The sequence below is a fragment of the Gekko japonicus genome, unplaced genomic scaffold (genome assembly GCF_001447785.1).
Source record: "Gekko japonicus isolate JY-2015 unplaced genomic scaffold, Gekko_japonicus_V1.1 scaffold559, whole genome shotgun sequence".
Taxonomy (NCBI): domain Eukaryota; kingdom Metazoa; phylum Chordata; class Lepidosauria; order Squamata; family Gekkonidae; genus Gekko; species Gekko japonicus.
In genome coordinates this window covers 713,811-736,013 of record NW_015168064.1, presented here as the reverse complement: position 1 = coordinate 736,013, position 22,203 = coordinate 713,811, and the positions used below count along the sequence as shown (strand labels likewise).

Below are 22,203 nucleotides of genomic sequence, written 5' to 3'. Positions count from 1 at the left end.
ATATCACAATCAAACTGTTTTATTGATTTACCCTGAAGTGGAAAAGCTGAATTAAATCTTGTGATCTTGCATCAGACAGAATTTCAGAATCTCTGTGGAAGAACAGGTGTGCTGCGGACAGATTGCATAGTTTGCTATTTATTTTAGGTCACCATAATTGGGGCCTGGTGCAATTAAGCAAAGAGCAGACAGTGGCTGAGATAATCAAAGCTTGAAGATGGACTTCTCCAGTCTAAGTGGCACTGAGAACCGATAGTGCATATTGACTTCTAGAAGCATGTACGGACAGAAGAATTAGTGGAGTACATCTACACTTGGCAGCTTTAAGTTACAATATTTATCTTATATAAGCAGTGAAGCTGTGTCTATGTGGTAAGCAATGGCAGTTGTGGAATGTGTATTCATGATGCTGAGAACAAATGTTGAGAGACTGTAGAAAATTATAGACCTTTGGTTTTGCATCATGGCCCATTTCCACATTTAATTTCATTTTTCATTGTTTATGTTGCTTTTTCTAGAATTCAGAATCATTACAAGCTCTTAACATAAAATCCTTTACAATGGCTTCTTTTATATGACTTCTTCATACCTCATCTAAATGTGAGCGCATTTTGCTTTTAACTCTTGGCTAGTAGCAATATCTCAAGATGTTCTGAGATGATGCCTCAGAATGCAACCCCACAACTTGTGGCTTAAAGAAATCAAGCAAAGCAAGCTAAACTATTCCACATTCAATGAAGTAGAACTAATATACAGAGGCAGCTGCTGTGTGAATAATTACTCTTAGCAAACAGAAAAGCCACAAATTGGCTGAATACCAGTATGTTTGGTATGACATTTAGGTCTCTTCAAATCTGAAATATTGCTTGCTATTACAAATAACATCAGGCCATTTATGCAACATTATAGAAACACAGAATCACAGGATCATAGAATCACAGAGTTGGAAGGGGCCATACAGGCCATCTAGTCCAACCCCCTGCTCAATGCAGGGTCAGTCTAGAGCATCTCTGACAAGTGTTTGTCCAGCTGCCATTATCATTAGTGCTATATACAAGACATACTTTCATGGAGAGAGGGATGGGATTGCACCTGCAGGCCCTGCCCACAAACCTCACCTAAAGACCTCGATGGAGCCTGCATGCACGTAATGTGTACATGTAAGGCCCCTGCCCTTTTCCGGTTTCTGATCATGCGGAGAGAGCTTACATATGTACAGTTTGTACATATGAGGGCTCTAGTCACATTTTTGGCTGAATGCAAGAGGAGAAGTCTAGAGGTGCAAAATTCCAGGGCCATGAGTCACACAAGGTATACTGGGGGGTAGTAGCAGCCAATCTGTTCTAACATAGTACCTTGTGTGTGCCCTTCTGAATGTCAAAGAGGGACTCAGAGGGAATCTTAATCGGGGGCCAGTGGTGGCTCTCAGTAGCCTTAAATGCATAAAAGTTGGCAGAGGGGACAGAGAACAGAATTCCAGTTGCCCCCTCCCATACACACACACACACAAACACACATGTGCATGCATCCATCCAAAACACGAAACATATCTGTACTATAGAAAACTTCAGAATAGTATATTAACATCCATTTATTCTGGTTAAACATTAAGTAAAAAGTTGTATTGCGCTGTTTGAGGAGCTTCTTTCTTTTAGTACATGAGGCAGTCCCATTTTTAACTATGTCTTAAGGAAGCAGTGTGTCAGATATACAGGCCTGGATTTAAAGAACCATGCTACGTGTTCCATTGCCTGAGACAAGTTAGGGATTCCATTTTCTATATGCAGTCCTCTTCCAAAAATATTTGTAATCTATGTAAGGGGGATCTATGTTCAAAGGGGAAAAGTCAGTAATCCAGTGGGAATGTGCAATTCCTTGGATGGATCTAAAACAGCTGCTCAGATCCTAGGCACAGAAGAGAGAGGCAACACGGTGTAGTAGTTAGCGTGTTGGATTAGGACCTGGGAGAACCTGATATGAATACCTGCTCTTTCTTGGAAGCTCACTGGGTGATCTTGGGCCCATGACAATTTCTCAGCCTAACCTACCTCACAAGGTTGTTGTTGTGAGGATAAGGTGGAGGAGGGGAGAACGACACCATGAGTCCCCACGAAGGAGGGGAGTGGTGTATAATTAAACAAAATATAAGTATCACACATGGTTCTCATGTGTGAAACACATATCTTCTTAGTGTTATGGGATATCCTGCCACAAATTCAAACATGCTAGAATGTAATAGTAGTAATAGTAATATACTTTATTGTCATTGTACATAGTACAACGAAATTAAGACGCAATCATTTCAGTGATCTACAAAAATATCCATACACTCATGCAACCATTCACAACTATCTCATAACTCCCCTAGGGTTCACATAGCAACTTAAAACCACTAATGTCACCCAAATTCCAATATCATACACAATTTAAGACAGTAATAGCTCTCGAATAAAAACTATTTTTTAATCTGTTTGTCCTTGTTTTAATTGTCCTATATCTTCTACCCGAAGGCAGCAGTTCAAACAGAGAATGTCCAGGGTGTGACAAATCCTGCAGAATGTTCTTTGCTTTTTTCAAACTAGAATGTGTGTGGGGGGGGGTGTTGTTTTATCAAGGTTGATATTTGAACGATTGGTAATCTTCTGGTCAATATACCACAGCCAAGCAAATTAACTAAAAAATTCTGTCTCCATGGGAGTTTATTCAGAGCCAGCAGCTTTATTTGAGGTGAATGATACTGTCTGTTTGTGAGGGAGGCAGTCCACCTGGCTTTATTGCTCAACACCTGCCTGATCCAAAAATACTCATTGCAAGAAATTGAATTACATGTTTGAGCTGTGCTTGTGATACATGTACTGGCTTGCTTTATGAAAGCAGTTTGTTTTATCCAGCATAACTTTCTTGTACCACCTGCCTTATTATAATCCCAATTTTGCTGAAACATGTTTGCAGCTTCAATGCAGTGCAGTCCTATGCAGAGTTACTCAAGTTTAAACCAATTGATTTCAACAGGCCTGAATTGGAATAACTGCATGGGAGGGTGTGTGTGTGTGCAATCCCATCATCTTTCATCACTTTTTCTTCTGTTTGTTCCAAATGTTCCAAAGTCAGGATATAAATCTTTAAAATAAATAAACAATCCTTTCCAGGATGACGCATTTTCCAAAACATTGTGATCAGAGGAAGACCTTTGAAAACCAAATGGATGCTTTTCCAGGCTGGATTGCAATATATATTTAGTGACTGGGTCCGTTTAAGAGGCTGGTCACAATTGTGAGGCACAAAATGCCTCACTGCTGCAAACCTTTCCAATGTGGATTGAGATCTGCCATGCAAATTACAATCTGGGCTCATGAGCAGTCAGCCAATTTACCACATGTATAAGTTATCAGGTAAAATGACTGCAGAAGACTTAAAGGGCATTTCAGTTCACTGCAGCCCAAGAAAACTACAACATACAGAAGGCACAAATTGATCTTGAATAAGAATATCTTAGGCCAAGTTCAGACTGGCAGTTTGGCCCAATATAGGCACGTTTCACAAACGGATTACAGGGGCTGTTCACACGTCTGTCTGGCGTTCCCCACCCGTACTCAACCCGTCTCGTAATGCTTCCCTCCTGAGTTTAAAAGATACCAGGTGAAAGTGGTATCAAACCCTGGAAAGCGCAATTATCCCGTGTCCATCCCACACCAACAAAGTGTGAATGCCAAAAGCCGCATTTTTTCTTGTGCGCATATCTCCAGATTACCAAAAAGAAAGCTGCGCCTTACAGCCGTACCTCCGTCTGGGGTGGGCCAACAGCATGAACGCTCCCTTGCACCTCCTCCCCGGTATGCTCCCGTATCAGTCAGTGCAGTGTGACCAGGAAAACCCAGAACAGTTTGTTCCAGGTCTTTTTTGTCACGACTCCCTCCCATTTCAAACTGCCAGTCTGAACTCAGCCTTAATTTTCCCAAGATGAATATGGTTAGCACCCATTAGCCCAAAGGGAAGCGGCAAGTTTTCAGAGTCATTAGAAACCAGTCTTGCCTCATTTAAAGCCCAGCTCTGATTGAGTAGTTTGAAATAAACTTATTTTTCAAGAGAACTTATTTTTCAGGATGCAGGATTTGGCCCATATTTGGCCCATAAAGCGCAATACACTGACAATGAATGAATAGAAGCAAATTCCAAGTTGAGTTTCCTCATGAGAACCAATAGCCCCATATAGAGATAATAAAGAGGCCCCGATGCATTTCTGCTTATGTGCCAACTAGATGTGCACAGCTGATGATTGTGGAGGAGGATAAACATCCCCAACCACATCAAAAGATGTATCTAGCAGGTTGAGTGGGATTCCAATGAACACCATGGTTCAAAAGGAAGATGTATATTTGCATATTCTATGACATATCCAGATATATCCAGATATTCTATCCTCTATATGTGCAGAAGCCTGTTTGCACATGTGTACCACCAATACCAGAGTGAGAGCATATAAACATCAAGTTCAAGCTTCACAAAATATAAAAATTTAAATGAATTTTATGTAACTGTAGAACAAAACTTTTGTTTAAACAATGTTCTTTTTTTAAAAGAGCAGAATAGTTCTTGCCTAAAATTACTTGAGTGTAGGTTTCTCGATACTTAGGCCCCAATCATAAACTCATTTAGAGACAAACATGTTCATTGAGTTGTGGTTGATTTCAGTGGGAATCCTAGCCATATAATAGTATAGAGGTTTGGAGACGCCATCGAGCAGGATTTTGACAACAGAGTTACAGAACTCTAGAAGTAAATTTAATAAAAAGAAAGATCTAATCTTGCTCAGTGGGAGTTTTGGCTCAGGGATGAAGTGCACAGCCCAAAGTGCTGACACAACTATATGCTAAAATGGCACATGGGTGACTAATAATGTAATATGCTTGATACTCAGCCCTGTTCACAGCAGTACTAGGGCTTTACTTCAAAGGGAGCAGGCTCAACCCCTAAAATGAACAGCTGTGGGAAAGAGAATAAATCAGGAGTTAAGGGCATGTTCAGTCATTTGGATGCAAGTAGGTGGAGCAGGGAGTTTTCCGTAATAGCACATAATGTCTGGCACTCTGATAATGGTTAATTAATTCATGTTTGTAAAATAGCTTTGAAGTCGAAATTTCATAGCACTGATATTAAAGCAAAGGTAACTAAGGCTATTCTCAGCTGCAGCTGAGCAAATGTAGAATAACTGTTCAGAATTTGGGGGTTTCAGTTCAAACATGCACAAAATTCACTCCTTGAGTAAGCTACACTAACATATAATTATTGAAATAATATTGTTTGGGATCTTTTGCTCATTGGTCTCATTCTGTCAATTTTTATGGCTTCCCATTAATTCATAGGGTCATCGTAAATCAGAAGCAACTTGACAGCACATAATACACACATGACTTTCCTTCCTTTGAGCTCCATACTAGTACCTGAGCCCCAAGTTCTATATATACTTTAATGTGCTCATGGAAGTCTTGTATGTACAGTACACCCAGTCTGTTTAATAATGGGTGGTCAGCAGCACAAAAAAGGAAATGCTTATGTTGCTGGACTTTCATTCCTTCATTGAAAGGAATGAGAAATCTTTACAGGCAACAAAATTTAATGTGCATATTAAAGTGCTGGAGCTCATTAATGATCACTGGTTTATGATGTATCTACCTTCCTTTCTCAGTCCAAAGAAATTCCACATCCTTTTATATACTTACTGCCACTCTTGTTGACAATGGAATGACGATTCTATTTAAATGATGTGTCAAAATTAATGCAGCAAAATTTATTTCCTGAACTTAATGCACAGATTATTCAAATAATATATTATCAAGTTAATGGTCAACAGTACGACTCTTTTTTTTTTTCCCACTCTGTATAGCCTTTTTTGTTCATTCTCATGGAAAGAGAGATGTAACATTTCTGAAAATTCTGAAATCTTGGGGGGAGGATCAGTTTTTGCTCCTGTTTTTTTAGGGAAAAATGAAACTTTGGGAGGAAACATGTGATACTTACTTTCCTATCAATTCTAAGCTTCTTTGCCTGATTAAACAGCATAAAGTGCATCATGTATAACTTAGCATATAAAATTTTACTGTTTGCCACATTTATGGAATTTAAAGTATAAATATCTTCATTTTCTATAACAAACATAGCATATATACTCAGTAATTGAAAAAGAGCTGCAAACTGCTGTACCCTATGCTACCACAGAACATATATCTTTAATTTTTGGCATCTGAGAAGTAGGAAAAAATAAAATTGAAGGTAGAAAACAAATTCTGTAAAGTGGATTTGGACAGAAAGTCTCTCATAGAGTCACCATAACATGCCAGCATGTTTGCATATTAAATTAAACTTTACAACATTGAAAACCCTAATTTCTGTAATAATATATTATAATTACATGCATTCTAGCATATTAATTGTTGCTAAAATTATTCAGAGTTAAACCAAATTTATTCTTGAAAGTGATGATGTACATGTCTATAAGAGGTTTTTCCTCAATGCTCCCCAAAATTTCAGTTTTTCCATTGGAATTGAGAAACTCCTCAGACTTTTTCATGCTGTACATTTGGAATGAGGATGTGGAATGGCGTAGTATAGCCCGATCTCATCAGATCTCAGAAGCTAAGCTGGATGAGTACTTGGATGAGAGACCACCAAGGAAGACTTTACAGAGGAAGGCAATGGCAAACTACCTCTGATTAATCACTTGCCCTATGAAGTCACCATAAGTCAGCTGAATCTTGATGTCACTTACACACACACACACACACATTTGGAATGAGTGAAATGCTTGTAAGACAAGGGTTTTGTCACTCAAAAACAGACTATATTTCATAGAAGATCTCCCCTCCCCCGTATTCCTCAAAATTTCTATTGCAAAACTTGAGAAAGCCCTAAGACTTTTTCATATAATCCATTTTCAGACACCTTAAGAAGCATTTTACTCATTCTAAGTGAGAAAATATTTAATTGGTGTTTGGTTATTTGGTTGCACATTTTTAAAGAAAATATCAGAAAACTATTTTGTCTGATTTTTTTTCTGATTTTTTCAAGGTATTCATATCTCTTTATGGAAGTAGAGATGGCAGAAATGTGTGGCCACCTAATAGCGGCCAGTAGATCAGAACAAATAGATTTTGTTAGGACAACAAGGGAACTGATTGCTTTAAAGTGTGGTGTCTTCCCATGTGATTCCCCTCAGCAGCTGCAAGAGAAATGACTTCCACTTAGATGGTTCCCACTACCACACCCTGATTTCAGGCTGATTAGCTTTTGGCCCATCACTGCAAGCAGCCTTTGAAGACTGGGTACAGCATTAGTGCATCAGAACATTAAGAGCTGATAACAAAATTACCGTGCTTTGGAATTATTCTTCTTTAAAGAGGTGATTAGAGTAGTCCAGTGAGGCAGCTGAATTTGCTCCTGGGAGACTTTAGGTTCAAGCCCTATTGCTGCAGACAACCCTCCTCCCGGAATCTATAGAAGGCCTGGAATACCTGATCAAGAAAATCAAAGAAGAAAGTGAGAAGTTTGGCCTCTTCCTAAATATAAAAAAGATGAAGTTCATGACCACCGAGAAGAACAGAAACATCAAAATAACAGTTGGCAATGAAGAGATCGAATGTGTGAAAGAATTCACTTTTTTAGGATCATAGATCAACCAAAAAAGCAAATGCAGCCCAGAAATAAAATGCCAAATCATGCTGGGTCGCACAGCAATGATGAGCGTGAAACGAAAATGGGAAGAGCAAGGACATCAGCCTAGCAACCAAATGCAGATTAGTCTGTGCTATTGTGTTCCCCATAGCAACCTATGACTGCAAAAGTTGGACCATGAAGAAGCAAGACAGGAGGAAAACCAACTCATTTGAGCTGTGGTGCTGGAGAAGGCTCCTGCACATTCCTTGGACAGCAAAGGTGACAAACAAGCAAGTATTGGAGCACATAAAACCAGATGTGCCTTTGGAAGGAAAAATAACAAAACTGTGACTGACTTATTTCGGCCGTGTGATGCAGACACCAAAAAAGTCAACACCAGCCTGAGCATGGAACAACTCAAAGAAACAGTACAAGATCGAAAAACTTTGAGAGAGCTGACCCATAGAATTGCCAAGAGTCGAACTCGACTGAATGGCTAACAACAACAGCTGCAGATTAACTTCATCCCCTTTAGATAAATCACTGTCTCCCAGTCTCATTTCCAGAATTAAAATGAAACAGTGGGCTGTAACACAATATTGTTTTGAAAGCAAAACCAAGAGTAATGCATCTTGCAAACAGAAAGAGCTGAATAAGTTAAAAGCATCTACTGAACTTGAGCCAAAATAAGAGACAATTGAAGGTACACCTTAGGACTTTCTCACGGGATGACAAGGCAAAGCCCAACGCTGACTTTAAATAGGCCCATGCTTGCTGACTGTAGTCCCCACCCATCTTTATAGACAAAGTAGCTCTTCCTTTGTTATTTTGTTTCTAATAAAATATGTCTGTCTGAATAGATGTCTTCTGTTGCAAGGGATGTTAAAACTGGCATATACACAATTTTAATGTAAGGCTTTAACAGACTGGTGACTGTCATAAATTGTTAGCGCTAATCTTTCTGATTGTGTAGGCCTGTTTTCACACACTCTTATATCCTTCCTTGACCCACAACTCAGTGCTTGGATGTAGCTTTTCCTGTAGTTTTTATTGACCCCAGCATTCCAATCCACAAGAAACAAAAGTTACTAGAAGTCATTAACTTCAGGAGGGTTTAAAGTAGTTTGTGGATCAATTTGCTTGTATAAAATGTCACCCAGTATCTCAGATTATACATGGCCATGGATAGAGCTATTTTCTTGTTTCACTCAATGAAAATACGAGTAAATGTTGTGGCATCAATATACTATTATTAAGAGTTTGCACAGATGTTCAAAAAAACAGTGCCTCCAAATTCAAGACTGTTGCTTTAATGACTTTTAAAAATAATTTATTATTTTAATTATAAACCACCTTGAGCAGGACTCTGGAGAGGTAGCATAAAGCTCTCATAAATAAATAAACAAACAAACAAACAGGGTTGTTATATTGATGCCGTATTATGCCTTACATTCCTCCTAAGACTATACTGCTTCAGATTGTAGGTGTGGAGGCATCCCCACTTTGCACCTTTAAAAAAAATGCTGAACCCAGAAAACTGGTGCTTCATGCAGAAGATTTGTGCACACTTCTGTAACACTTGCTTCTTCTTGAACATTTCAAATAGCTTCAAATGCCTTCTCCAAATGCCACCCTCCCAAGCCTACACCCTCAGATCTCCAGGAGTTTTCCAACCAACATAGGGTTTTATGTTGAAATGAGCTATCCATATCAGATTTCTGCAGATAGACTGCTAGTTCAATTGATTTAAATCTGGAAAAGTCACTTAGCTAATAAAATTCCTACATGATTTTCCTTTTTTCTTTTTTGTATTTTTCATGTGTTTTTATATTGGTTTGGGTATCTATGATTTAGCCCTGCTGTTTGACAATTTTAAATTACTGACTGACTTTTTATTGCTTTATGTGATATTAAATTTGTTGTAAACCACTTCAAGACGTGTTCTGGAGAGGCAGCCAAGAAAAACCAAAATAAATAATACATAGATGTATAAATAACTTTTCCAAATATATCTTTCATGAAATCAATCAATAATGTCCTCCCAAGTGTGCTGGTATCTCATAGATTCATTCATTCGCCCATTTGTATCCCTTTCCTTCAAGGAGCTCAAAACCACAAACATGGAGCCTCCATTATTTTGGAAGAGATCAGAAGTTAAATTCAGCTAAATTATGGCTGCGGTCATACGTAACAGAAGCCACACAAGTGAGACAGAAAACAGCCGGAGTTTCCGGGCGCGATCTCACCAGCACATCTGGGAAACGTAGCACTCCCGTGGCTCAACCGAGGCTTCCAGCCAAAACTGCGTGGCAAAAAACCATTACCTTGAAGTTACTAGTTTCCAGAAACTGCGGGGCAAGGGCGGGCGTCTGATCGCGTTTCCGGTGGCATCCGGCGCCCGCCCATGTTCCCTTGCAAATAAGGTGTGTTTTTTTTGTCCAAGTCTCTGTGGATGCGCATGCGCACCCAACGGAGCATGCACATTTGTCATGTACACAAAAATAAAAAACAGTTTGCCGCGGCGCGCGCTTCTTCGTTGTGCGCCGGCTTGTCCTGTGATCGGCACCTCTCCCTTGCCATGGAACCTCCACAGGACCTCCACAGGAGGTCTGATCACGTAACTGCGCAGTAGTTTGCCCCAGGGCAAACAGCCACGCTTCTCCTCTGCAGTTTCCTGCCCGTGTGACCGGGGCCTATGTTTGCAATTAAATAATGGAAAGAACTTACAGCATGACACTCAACATAGGAGGAAAAGTTGCTTCTGAAAGTTCTATATCCCAAGTGAAAATTGAGCATGTTTTGGTTTGGGGATGAGACTGCAGAGTACAACTTCCAGGCACATATACAAATGGCAAAATAGATGGCTATATTGCAGAGATGGTAATATTGCAAAACATAAGAGCATATACATAGGGGTGCAAAGTGTTTTTCTGTCCATTTCCCTAGGAAAGTAGCTGTCAGTCCACTACCTTTCAAATCTGTGTTATCTGCACGTTTTCATTAATACTTGCATAGTCATCTTTGGAGGTCCTGCTTCAGTTGCCCCCTCCTTTCAAGATTAGCAGGTGGCAACCCAGAAGAGGGCCTTCTCAGTCTTGCCACCAGCGCTCTAGAACTCTCTTCCCGGGGAGGTTTGTCTGTCCCCTTCTGTTGCCATCTTCCACCAGCGAGTGAAGACATTTTTGTTTCATTTGGTGTTCCCTCAGTGATCCCTCCTTCCTGCTCAATGTTTTAATTGCTGTTTTGAAGTCTTTGTACTTACTTTAAGTCTTTTTTTAACTTGTTTTAATGATTTGTGTATTTCGGGGGGGGTGTCATTTTATCACATATGCCTTAAATTGTTAGCTACCTTGGTGACCCTTGTAAGGGCATAAAAGCAGAATATAAATTTTATAAATTAATAAATATTTGAATAATATAATCACGGAGTTGGAAGGGACCTCCAGGGTCATCTAGTCCAACCCCCTATACAATGCAGGAAATTCACAAATACCTTTCCCCCCCACACCCCCAGTGACTCTTGCTCCATGCCCAGAAGATGGCCAAAAAAAACCCACCCTCTCCAGGATCCCTGGCCAAACTGGCCTGGTAAAAAATTGCTTCCTGAACCCAAAGTGGTGATCAGCATTTCCATGGGTGTGTAAGAAAGGGCCATGAGAACTAAGCACTGATGCAACTCCCTCCTGCCCTCTGCCTAAGTCCACAGAATCACGTTGCTGTCAGATGGCCATCTAGTGTCTATTTAAAAACCTCCAAAGGGGAGCCCACCACCTCCCAAGGAAGGCTGTTCCACTGAGGTACCGCTCTAACTGTCAGGAAATTCTTCCTAACGTTTAGCCGAAAACTCTTTTGATTTAATTTCAATGCGTTGGTTCTGGTTCAACCTTCTGGGGTAACAGAAAACAACTCCATACCATCTTCTCTATAACAGCCCTTCAAATACTTGAAGGTGGTTATCATATCACCTTTCAGTCGTCTCCTCTCCAGGCTAAACAGCTCCTTTAACCTTTCCTTATAGGATTTGGTATTCAGACCCCTCACCATCTTCATTGCCCTCCTCTGGACACCTTCCAGCTTGGAAAGGGTATTTATGTACTCAAAAATACACAATAAACATCTCATCTGTTATCAATGGTATGATGCTCCCAAGTGCATTGCTGCATGTTTTCGGCAAGCTAATAAATGGCCTTTGTAAAAAAAATTTGGAGTTGGAAATACAGGGAGATGCTAGAACATGTCAAGCAGCTCATAAAACAGAATAGATGTTCAGCTCGGCAAAAAAATCTTTGTTGTGATAACAGGAATGAAATGAAAGGCTAACAAGCAGCTAATGCTGGGTTAAATAGATAAAATACAATAAAACAATATAACACATCCACAATAAAATTCATAACAATTTAAACTACTCAGTATAAAAGTTTGGTGTAGTGGTTAAGTCTGCGGACTCTAATCTAGGAGAACCAGGTTTGATTCCCCACTCCTACACTCGCAGCTGCTGGATGACCTTGGGCAAGCCATAGTTCTGTCATGGGGGTTCTTGAAAAGAGCAGTTTCTGTGAGAGCTCTCCCAGCCCCACCTACCGTGTTTCCCCGAAAATAAGACACTGTCTTATATTTATTTTTTCTCAAGAAGACACACTAGGGCTTATACCACAAATGCATAGAAATCCTGCTAGGGCTTATTTTTGGGGTAGGTCTTATTTTCGGGAAAACAGGGTACATCACAGGGTGTCTGTTGTGGGGAGGGGAAGGGGAAGGAGTTTGTAAGCCGCTCTGAGACTCTGAATGAAGGGCGGGGTATAAATACAATCTCTTCTTGTTGTTATTATTTTTCTTCTTCTTCTTTGTCACATTTATAACAAATGGTGTTAGTTCTGTTAATGACAGTTGCATAAAGTTGTATTTTTAAGCCAGAGGGCAGCGACACAAACAAGGAAAGTTGGCTGAGAAAGAAAAGATACTGCAGCTAGTATGAGCTTAAATGATAAAGGATCTCACCCATCAACTCTATCTTTTTTTATCTATATCAAAAACTTCAACCTTGAGCATTCTTTTTGTCCTTTGAGCATTTTTTGGAATTTTAAGAAAAGACTGTTCCCTCTAAGCTGTGGAGTCTTGTAAGCAAAAATTCTACTTTGTGAGCAAGTGGCATTAAAGTTGTGAGTGAACAATTTGGCTACTGCATAAATTAGTTTGTTCTGGAGCCACCCTTCCTGAGCTGAGACAAAAATGTGTGAGCTGGAGGCTAAAAAACTGTAAGCTAGCACACACTAACTCAGCTTAGAGGGAACACTGGTGGGCACCATCACAAAATGGCTACTGAGGGGATGCCAGTCAGAAATTGAATGCCATGAGAGTTGGGGCAAATAATAAAATATTAGCAGGTTTCACAAAACACTGGCAAAATAAACATCCTCATGTCGGGTTGCCAAATTTTCATTGGTAAATTTGGGGTGGACCCCGAGGAAGGCAGGATTTGAGGAGGGGAGGGGCTTCAATAGTATAATGCCATAGACTCCACCATTCAAACAAGCCATTTTGTCTAGGGAAACTAATCTCTGTAGTCTAGAGAGCAGTTGTCATTTTGGAAGATCTCCAGGCCCCACATGGAGGTTAGCAACCCTATCTTACAGTAAAAGAAGCACTTCATGCGCCAAGGAATCTCAAAAAAGCCAGGACTGGCTCTTCACTTTGGGGAAGAGATACTGGTTGGTATATGTTTTCAAGAAATGCAGAGGTTTGCTCTCTGCATGGCTTAGGGAGGGACTGCCACAATCAGACATAAAAGAGAAAGTTTGTGTACACGGCCACACTGAGGGCACATTGTTATGTGCTGCTTACCCAGGATGATTTCAGCTCAATACTAGTAGAGAGCAAGTAGAAACTCCTAGTTTTGTTCTGTTCCATTCAAGGCCATTTGGATTTTATTCCCAAGAATTACAAACCAGCACATCAGCAAGTGCCATCACCAATTTATATGAAGACATTCAGACTATTAATGATGTAAACAGGGTTGCCAGGCCACAACTGGCAGCCTCTATAATCTATCAGGGATGGTGACTGGCACAGCAGTGTCATGCCAGCATGTTGACATGACTTCTAGTAAAAACTGGAAATAATGTCACGGAACACTCTAGGATTCACAAAAACTCTATGGCAAAATCACAGAGTTTTTGTAAACCTTAGAGCATCCATGACATCACTTCTGGTTTATATCAGTTATCATGTCAGTGAACCCAGTCTCCTTCCCCATTTCCTCCTGCCAGCACCTGAAAAAGAGCAGGTTGCCGGGAAGTCTCCTGCTATAGTGGGAGACCTGGCAACCCTAAAACAAAGTTTATTTCTATAGCGTCTATAAGGTGGAGGTTTGGAGGAGGGTTGTTTTGTTTTGCACATTATGCACCTTATCACTGGAAATTTACCAAAAAGTACATTGTACTTACACTGTTCTTCTTGTTCCATTCATAGGTGCTCCTGGAGTGCAGCATTGGCTTTCGTGTTGAGGTAATTTAATTGCTGGAATGTAATTAATACTGCTGTTTGTTAGTGTATCCTACAAATCTTTCATGTTATAAATGAATTGAAAACTTGCAGATGTAGATTGGGCTATTTAGTTAGAAGCAATGTATGAAATTCTGTCTTCTTCAACTCTGTACTCCTTATTTACAGTTCATAGCCTTTCCTGCATGTGGGCCCAGTCTGAGGTTGCTCCCCAAAGCCCATGTGCCTCCTTCAGATCACTGTCTGAGACCGCTGCCATCTCAGTGGTGGTGTACTGCCGGTCTACCTTTAAAGCATATGAAGTCCCTCCCTCTATCTATGCATGCTTGGCTCCATAGCCTTCAGTTTCCTTAAGTAAAGGTAAAGGTTTCCCTTGCTTGAAAGTCAGTCCAATCCGACTCTAGGGGTGCGGTGCTCATCTCCGTTTCCAAGCCAATGAGCCAGTACTGTCCGAAGACGTTTCCGTGGTCACGTGGCCGGCATGACTAGACGCCAAGATGCACAGAACGCTGTTACCTTCCCACCGAAGCAGTACCTATTTATCTACTTGCAATTTCTTGCTTTTGAACTGCTAGGTTGGCAGGAGCTGGGACCAGAGACAGGAGCTCACTCCATCATGTGGCACTCGGAGCTCGAACTTCCAGTCTGCAGCTCAGCATCTTAACCACTGCAATCTAAATCCCTGTTCACAAGTCTTGCTGCAGTATACTAAGGCTGTTTCTGCACACACAGCTTACTGCAGTTTACTGCAGAGAATCTGAGCAGTCCAGCCTTAAAACTTGACTTTGAATTTCTGTGCCTGCCGTCCTCATATTATTTTTTCCTCTGGTGTATTTCTTTTTTCTCTAGTAGATTCATTGTGCAGCTACTAAGAAAAAATGCAGTTTTTCTTAATTGTGGTGGGGACGTCACTTGTGATGTGTGTGGGGGGTGGCCTCCAAAGTTGTTGTGTTTTTTTAATTTCTGCAGTTGCCCAATTGCAGCTGCCTCATTCATGGAGGGGTATCAGTCTGTCCTTGCTACCCAGCCACACTTTCAGTTGTTCCCCAAAATGGATAATCTGAGCTGGATTTGTTGCTTCCCCCCCACACCAATGCCTCTGGTAAACCTGGGAATGGTAGTTTCCATGTCCTCCATGGTGTTTGAAAAGATTGAACTTTATTTATGTAACAGCACCTGCGTTCTTCAGGGCTTTTGCAAAGCCTGGTACATTGTGGCACACTTGACCATAACATAAATTCTCTTTCCCCCCACCCTTTTATTTTGTTTGCATGTAGCACTGAAATCCTTTTGTTTGTTTGTTTGCTTGCTTGCTTTTTGCACTGGGGACACTGCAGTTTGCATCCTCTCCAATCCTCCTTTAAGCCTGCAAGGAACTAAGCCTCCACAGCTCGTTTCAAACATTAAAACATTGTCCTTTAATTTTGTTTTATTTTTACTCAGGGATGAGCTTAACCAGAGGAGTTTATTGATAAACTAGGATGTTGTTGAAACATTTTACTGAACTGCAAGGGGGGTGTGTGTGTGTTTGGCTGGGGTGCTGATGCACTGCCTGGTTGGAACCAGACTGCCCAACAGAGCCCCCCAGGAGCTGATCCTGTGAGGAGACTTGGCTGGGACTCTGCTGGGAGTTCTGGTTTAGACTGCCCAACAGAGCCCTCCCAGGAGCCAGTCCTGCAGGGTGAACTCTCCTCGCAGGATCGGCTCCTGGGCGAGCTCTATTATGGAAATACAGTCTAAACCAGGCTGCCCAGCAGAACACACACACACACATACACACTTACCTCTCAGTTCAGTAAAAATGTTTCCTCAGCAGTCCAAGTTTAACGATAAAGTCCTATTGTTAAACTCATCCTGCTTGTTACAAAAACCCAAAATTTTACAAATAAGCACCATTGAATGGGGGGAAGATGGTGGAAGGTGCAGAGTGGAGGTAAGACCGCAATGTGAGTGGGGGCGGGGCTTCTAAGGGGTGGGGAAAGGGAGGAGGGAAAAATTCAAGGGAATCTGTCTGCTTTTGAATTTTACCTATGGCTTTCAAGTGAGGCAAGGGGAAAGACTGCATCAAAAGCACTCTGAAATACTGCAGGAAAACTGCGAGCAGAAAGCAAACTGAGCATTAAAAGGGGGAAAACAATGCAGAAGAAAAAGAAAACCCAACAGAAATGCATGGTGACAGTGGGGAGAAAGCAGAATGACAAAAAACAAAATACAAAACCCAACAGTGGGTGCGTTCAAACAAGCAACTAATCCCGCCATTATGCCAGCTTGAATTTGATCCTGATATTTTAAATTCATCATAGCACGACCAGACATCCTCCTGGTGAATCGCCTTACTGCATGCTGCCTCCATTGTGGATTGTCTAGACAGCGTCCACTGAAGGTGTGCGCGGTGGGTTTTTTTAAAAAAAAAATTGTGGATAGACATCACAGCACGTCCTTGTTGAAGGAGGCGCGCAGTGGGTATTTTTAAAGAAAACTTTTTGTGGATGCACATAGACGTGACAGTGTGTCCTTGTTGATCCGTGCCTGTGTAGAGATTTTTTGAAATGACACCCGCTCAGGATGGTCTGACATCAGACCACCCTGATGGGTGGATTGCACACTGGTGGAACGATCAGATGGCTAAAAGTCCGCAGTTGTCCCGCAGGTAACCGAAAACCCCAGATTTAAAGTGGTATCTTTTAAGTACGGCTCCGAAGCACGGCAAAACGGGATAACCATGGAAGAGGGACATTTCTCAGATGTTTGTGTCTGGACATTACCTTTAGATCCGTGAGGCAATCGTGACTCACGCAGATCTAAAGAGCCGTCTGATCGGACTCTGTGATGCATGGTGAAAGCGAGGAAAAAAACTAGTGCATAATAGGCCCTATCTCTCATCTTTAACGCAGCCAAACTAACCCTCCATTTCCCTCACAATAGCAGCCATGGTTCACAGCATTCCACATCTGCCTTTTCCCTCATAGGAGTTAAATTATTTGTGAACCTGATGTCATAACAGTTCAACCAGTAGCTTGAATTGAGGTTTTACTTTTTGTCAGAATTCAGAACAGCTAGAGTAATTCTGGTATGTTTTTGGTTTCAGGTGAAAGAATGGGATGAAAATGGTGTGGAAAGGTGGAAAACATTTCGGAGGCAAAAACGAGAATGGATTAAGTTTGCTGCTGCCATTAGGGAAGGCGAGGATAATTCAAGGAGAAATCCAATTGCCAGGGTAAGCGCCAAGCAAATTAAAACAATACTGCTCAACCATTAGAAATTACTAAAGTAATGAGTACTCCTTCCAGAACTGTAAGGGTTGGCATTTTGTTTTGTTTAATATTCTATTACATATACATTAAAATCAAACAAGTGTTCTGTTAGTGACAAGCCTTAGAACTGGAATCTGCTTTCTGTGCTAGGGCTGAGTTCTGAAAAAGCAAGGTTGCAATAAAGGAAAGTGTTGTTAAATGCATCCAGAGTGCCTTTCCATCACTACTAAGCAACCACAATCTATCCCCACCTACTCAGAATTAAGGTGCAATGCTTCCTGGACAAGCACTGTCTCTCTCTATCATGTCTAAACCTCAGCCAGAGAACCTCACTTTTGAGAAATGATGCCCTACTGCATCTTCTGCTGTTGCAGAGGATAGTTTTTCTGTTCTTGCCATTCCAGTAAGGGATCTGGCTGGCCCTCCACTGCTTTAAAGAAATCGGGGCACCTTGCTTTCCAAGTACTCTGCTTTGGGGCTTTTCCTTACAAACACTGCACACTCTGGTGGCATATTATCTTGATGGGTTATACTCCTATAAACTACAATGCAATTGCCTATGTGATATCCTGCCACAACAAAATGGACAAACATATAACTATGCCATAACAGGACAGACATTGCCATTTCCTTTATATTTAAAAAGGGGGGGGGGAGAAACCAAAGTGTATAAGTGCATAGTAAGAAAGAGTACCGCTCCCAAGGCTGAAAAATTAAAAGGAAAACTATTACATGGGCATACACAGTCACTGACAAAATAACAGCTTAACCATTCTAACCATTCTAATTTCAAAAAAAGGAAATCATAATTAATTTTTAAAGGCAATTTGAAAGTTACATGGATGAGAAGGTGCAACCTTCTGAGTCACCAGCTCTCTCTGCTGTCACTTACATGAAAAAGTAATTGCAGTAATGGCTGCAATGGCTTTTAGTAACTATTACAGTGTGCTCCTGGGATTCCAGATTGTAGAGATTCTATTCCATTCCTAAGAAGGGTAGCACAGTTCTGAGCATATTAGGCATCCTCCCAGCAGCCCTGATGTTGACCACAGCCACATAGAACAGGGCAGGGAAGAATGTAACAGTGAAAAGGCACAGCATACTCAAGACACTAGGTAAATTCCCACATGGGGAGAGCCCTGCGACATTGTGGATAGAGTCTCAAACCTGGCTGAAATTTTGCCTCATCGAGCTGAATCTCATGGGATGAACCACTCATACTGACTGGCTGATACAAATGGCCATCATTTTCACCAGGGAGTCCTCATACACCATCTCCTTCCTTCACTCAGAAGCAGGAACACCACTGCCTCCACCCATTCACCCTGACAGCCTTTGCCCTCCATCAAATCCCTGCCTGCCCCTCCCTTATATGAGCTGCATTGTTTATCAGTTGCCAGCAATGATGTGAGGACGTGTACAGTCTGGAAGACTTCCTTCTCCTCCTCCTTGCAAAAGCATAGATATGCCCATTTTTATCACCCCCCTCAGCCCCATCCTAAGGCTTGCTGAAGATAACTGGGGGAAGAAATGAGCAGGGGTGGGTGAGAAATGAGCCCAATCTGTAGAACCTCAATTAAGGAGAGATGTGACTCAGAAAAACTGGAGCCCGGTCAAGTGGATGGGGTTGCTTTCTCCTTCATTCTAGTAATGTCCCATGTGCCTTAAGTCACCCTGACAGAGTCACAGGTACATCTGTTCCAATCACTGCATGCCCATGAATGGGACAATTGTGCTAGATGAATAAATGTCTGAACAGTTGTGAGGATCCAGGAGCTGGGCTGATACAAGACAGTTAGCAACCCCACAGCAGAGCAATGAGATGTACACTGGTCATTCCATGCAGATGTTGGTTGTGTTGCTGGCTGAGCAGGTGCTTGGCAGTTCCAGGAGAACTATGTCTCCACTGTCTTCTGGGGCTGATCCATAGTGCTCTGATGCTGCAGAAGCACTGCATCATCTTCCCAAGCTTTGCTCTCTGGGTCTCCACCTGCAAAGGTGAGGCAGGGCAACTACAAGGCTTTTCCAGTGGTGGCACCTCATTTTTTTTGCCATGCCCTTCCCCCTTGATGCTTACCTGGCACCTGCCTTGCTGTTTTTTAGGTACCAGGCCAAAACATTTCTCATCACCCAGGATTTTACCTGGTTCTATCACTTAAGCTGTTTTTATGGCTTGTTTCTAGCCTGAGGTCTGTTTTATAGAATATCACTTTAGGTTGTTCAGTTTTGTGCTGTTTTTAATGGCTTGTACACATTAATAATGTACATTGTTGTTTTATGATTTTATTGTATGTTTTTTATTTGTAAGCTTTCTCTAATAGATTTTTGGTGAGGCAGCATATATCTTTTCTAAATAAATAAATAAATTCACAGATGATGTCTTTCCCATGATATCCACCACATATATACTGTTAAAGCTGGTTGTCAGGAATCACTGGGGGACCGTTTAAAGTTGACTAAAGCATTTGGACTGACAATAAGAAACCAATTTTTTCCTTGTTGTTGCAGATACGATCAGATTGTGAAGAAAAGCAATCAATTATATACAAAATCTCAGGGAAAGGGATTGATAGTCATCCATTTGGTGTATTTGTCATCAATCAGAAGACTGGTGAAATTAATATAACAAAAATAGTTGATCGAGAGACAAATCCATTTTTTATTGTAAGTACTAAGTTTTCAAAAATGTTCCCCTACTTTATTATTTTTGTACAACTTATAAATTGGAAGAAAGCTGCTTTTGACCGAATGTTTTTCAGTATCTGGAATAGCATATACCCATTGTGAATTAGTTTCTCATTTTAAACTCTTAATCCAGATAGACTGTTATGCTATAAATCCAGTTACACAGCAGTCAGTGGAAACTGCGCTTCAACTTCGAGTTCGAGTTCTGGATATAAATGACAATCCACCAGTATTTACACAAGCCGTGTTCGCTGGGTCAATTAGTGAAAGCAGCATGGAGGGTAAGTATGCTACAAATGTAATGCAGCCATGTCTATTCACGAGTATAGACATAAAATCTTCTCTGTGTAACTGTCCATTATGTTGCCTAGTTCCTAATTTTGTCACAGCCCTTTGAAATCCAGGCACGATCCAGCCACTTGCACAAGGACGCCTTTGGATCCAGCCCATTGTTTCTTCCCATTGATACACTGAAAACAAATTCAAAGGCAACCATATAGATGTTGCCTTCTTTTTAGAAGTACCTGTTTGCAAAACCCATGCTTTTCATAAGGAACTCATAATTACTTTGCAACAGAATACTCTCAGAGACTAAGGTGTTTGTTGGAAATCTATGTCAGATTTTGAAAATGTAGCCAGTTCTGGTCTTAGATCATTCCCACTATATGCTAACCTTAATCAGGGGTGGACTGGCCATTAAGCCCACTGGGGAAAGTCCTGATGCCCCCCCACCTAAGCCATAAATGAGGGGCATCCCTCTCCCAGAGGGGGGCACTGCTGCTGCAAAAGGGTGGCCCTCACCCTGTGCTAGGTGGGAATGGAAGCATATGGCTAAGCCCTACGCAGTTTGGCCCAGGCTAGTGTCTCCTCCTTCACCACACACAACCCCACAAAGCTCCATGCTGAGCAGGGAAGGAGACACATGGCCAAGCCCTGTGCAGAGTAGCTGGGCCAGCATCTCCTTAGCTGGGTACAGCCCAACCCCATTACAGGAGGGGGAAGGAGATATGTGTCTGAGCCCTGCACAGCAAAGGAGACGCTAGCTAGTCAAGCCTCTTTCTCCTTCCCCCTGTTTTTTCCTCCCAGTCTGTCCCATTCCTTAATAAACTGAAATGCAGTTCTTCATACTCTCTCTTGTCTTATTTCCAGACACATTGGTGATGAAAATAACAGCTACAGATGCAGATGAGCCAAATACCCTGAATTCCAAAATTGCCTACAAGATTGAGAGTCAGTCTCCTGGAGGTCCATTAAAGTTTATTTTGAACACATTAAATGGGGAACTTCACATTGCAAATATGCTTGACAGAGAGGTAAAAGAATCCTTCCTTGTACCTCATAGGAAAATATGGCCTTATGAGTACTGGAAGGGAAACCCTTGCAACGTAGCTGCTTCCCTCTGAATTTTTAGCAACTGAGTAACAGCTGAACACTTGTTGAGTGAAAAAATGACTATTCTCTTTTATTTCTGTGAGGGAGGGGATTAAATTTAGGTGCAGTTTCTCAATTAAAAACCTGTCTTTTTTCTGTTGTGGGGTATACAATGTTAGTGGGCAGTCTTGATCAGCAAAACCACATGGTGGGAGAATTAACACACACACCCGCACCCAAATCAGTATAAGAGCCCTGCACTGTTTAATTAGCACTTGAAAAATACTGGGAGGATCCAACCATAGATTTCCCAGTGTCTCATCTGTTTTGACCCCCCGAAAGGGATAGAAAAGAGAAGAAAAGGAAGCAAAAAAGGGGTAAAGCTGCAATCCCATAAAGGCTTACTTGGAAGTAAATATTATTGTAATCAGTGGTACTCAGTGGCATTTCCCTACTGCAATGGTTGTCAATTTAAAAAAATGGCTGTTGGGCCAATGCCATGATGTCACTTCCCATTAGCAACAGCCACCCCTCACATTCACCCTCCCAGTCTCCTGCTGGTGGCCTACCTTACCCAACCTACCAGAAAAGTAGTGTACAGTGGGATATTCAAAACCTCTCAGGCTTTTCCAATGAGTTCCCCACCAGTGGCCAGGGGGGACCTGGCAACCCTAAATGAGTCATAAACAAACCTTTTTTTTGTTGAGAAAGGTATATTAATGAAGTGTACGTTATTACTAAT

At 41.4% G+C, this 22,203-nt stretch overlaps 1 protein-coding gene across 1 annotated transcript in view; it reads left to right on the top strand.

Annotated features, from left to right (window-relative positions):
* LOC107113253 (desmoglein-1-like) overlaps positions 1–22,203 on the top strand; it is a 43,772-nt gene that overhangs the window by 445 nt on the left and 21,124 nt on the right. The window contains exons 2-6 of the mRNA XM_015414554.1: positions 14,119–14,154; positions 17,240–17,368; positions 19,914–20,069; positions 20,224–20,371; positions 21,240–21,403. Coding sequence (XP_015270040.1) covers positions 14,119–14,154; positions 17,240–17,368; positions 19,914–20,069; positions 20,224–20,371; positions 21,240–21,403 — 633 coding nt within the window. The remainder of the gene's footprint in view (positions 1–14,118; positions 14,155–17,239; positions 17,369–19,913; positions 20,070–20,223; positions 20,372–21,239; positions 21,404–22,203) is intronic.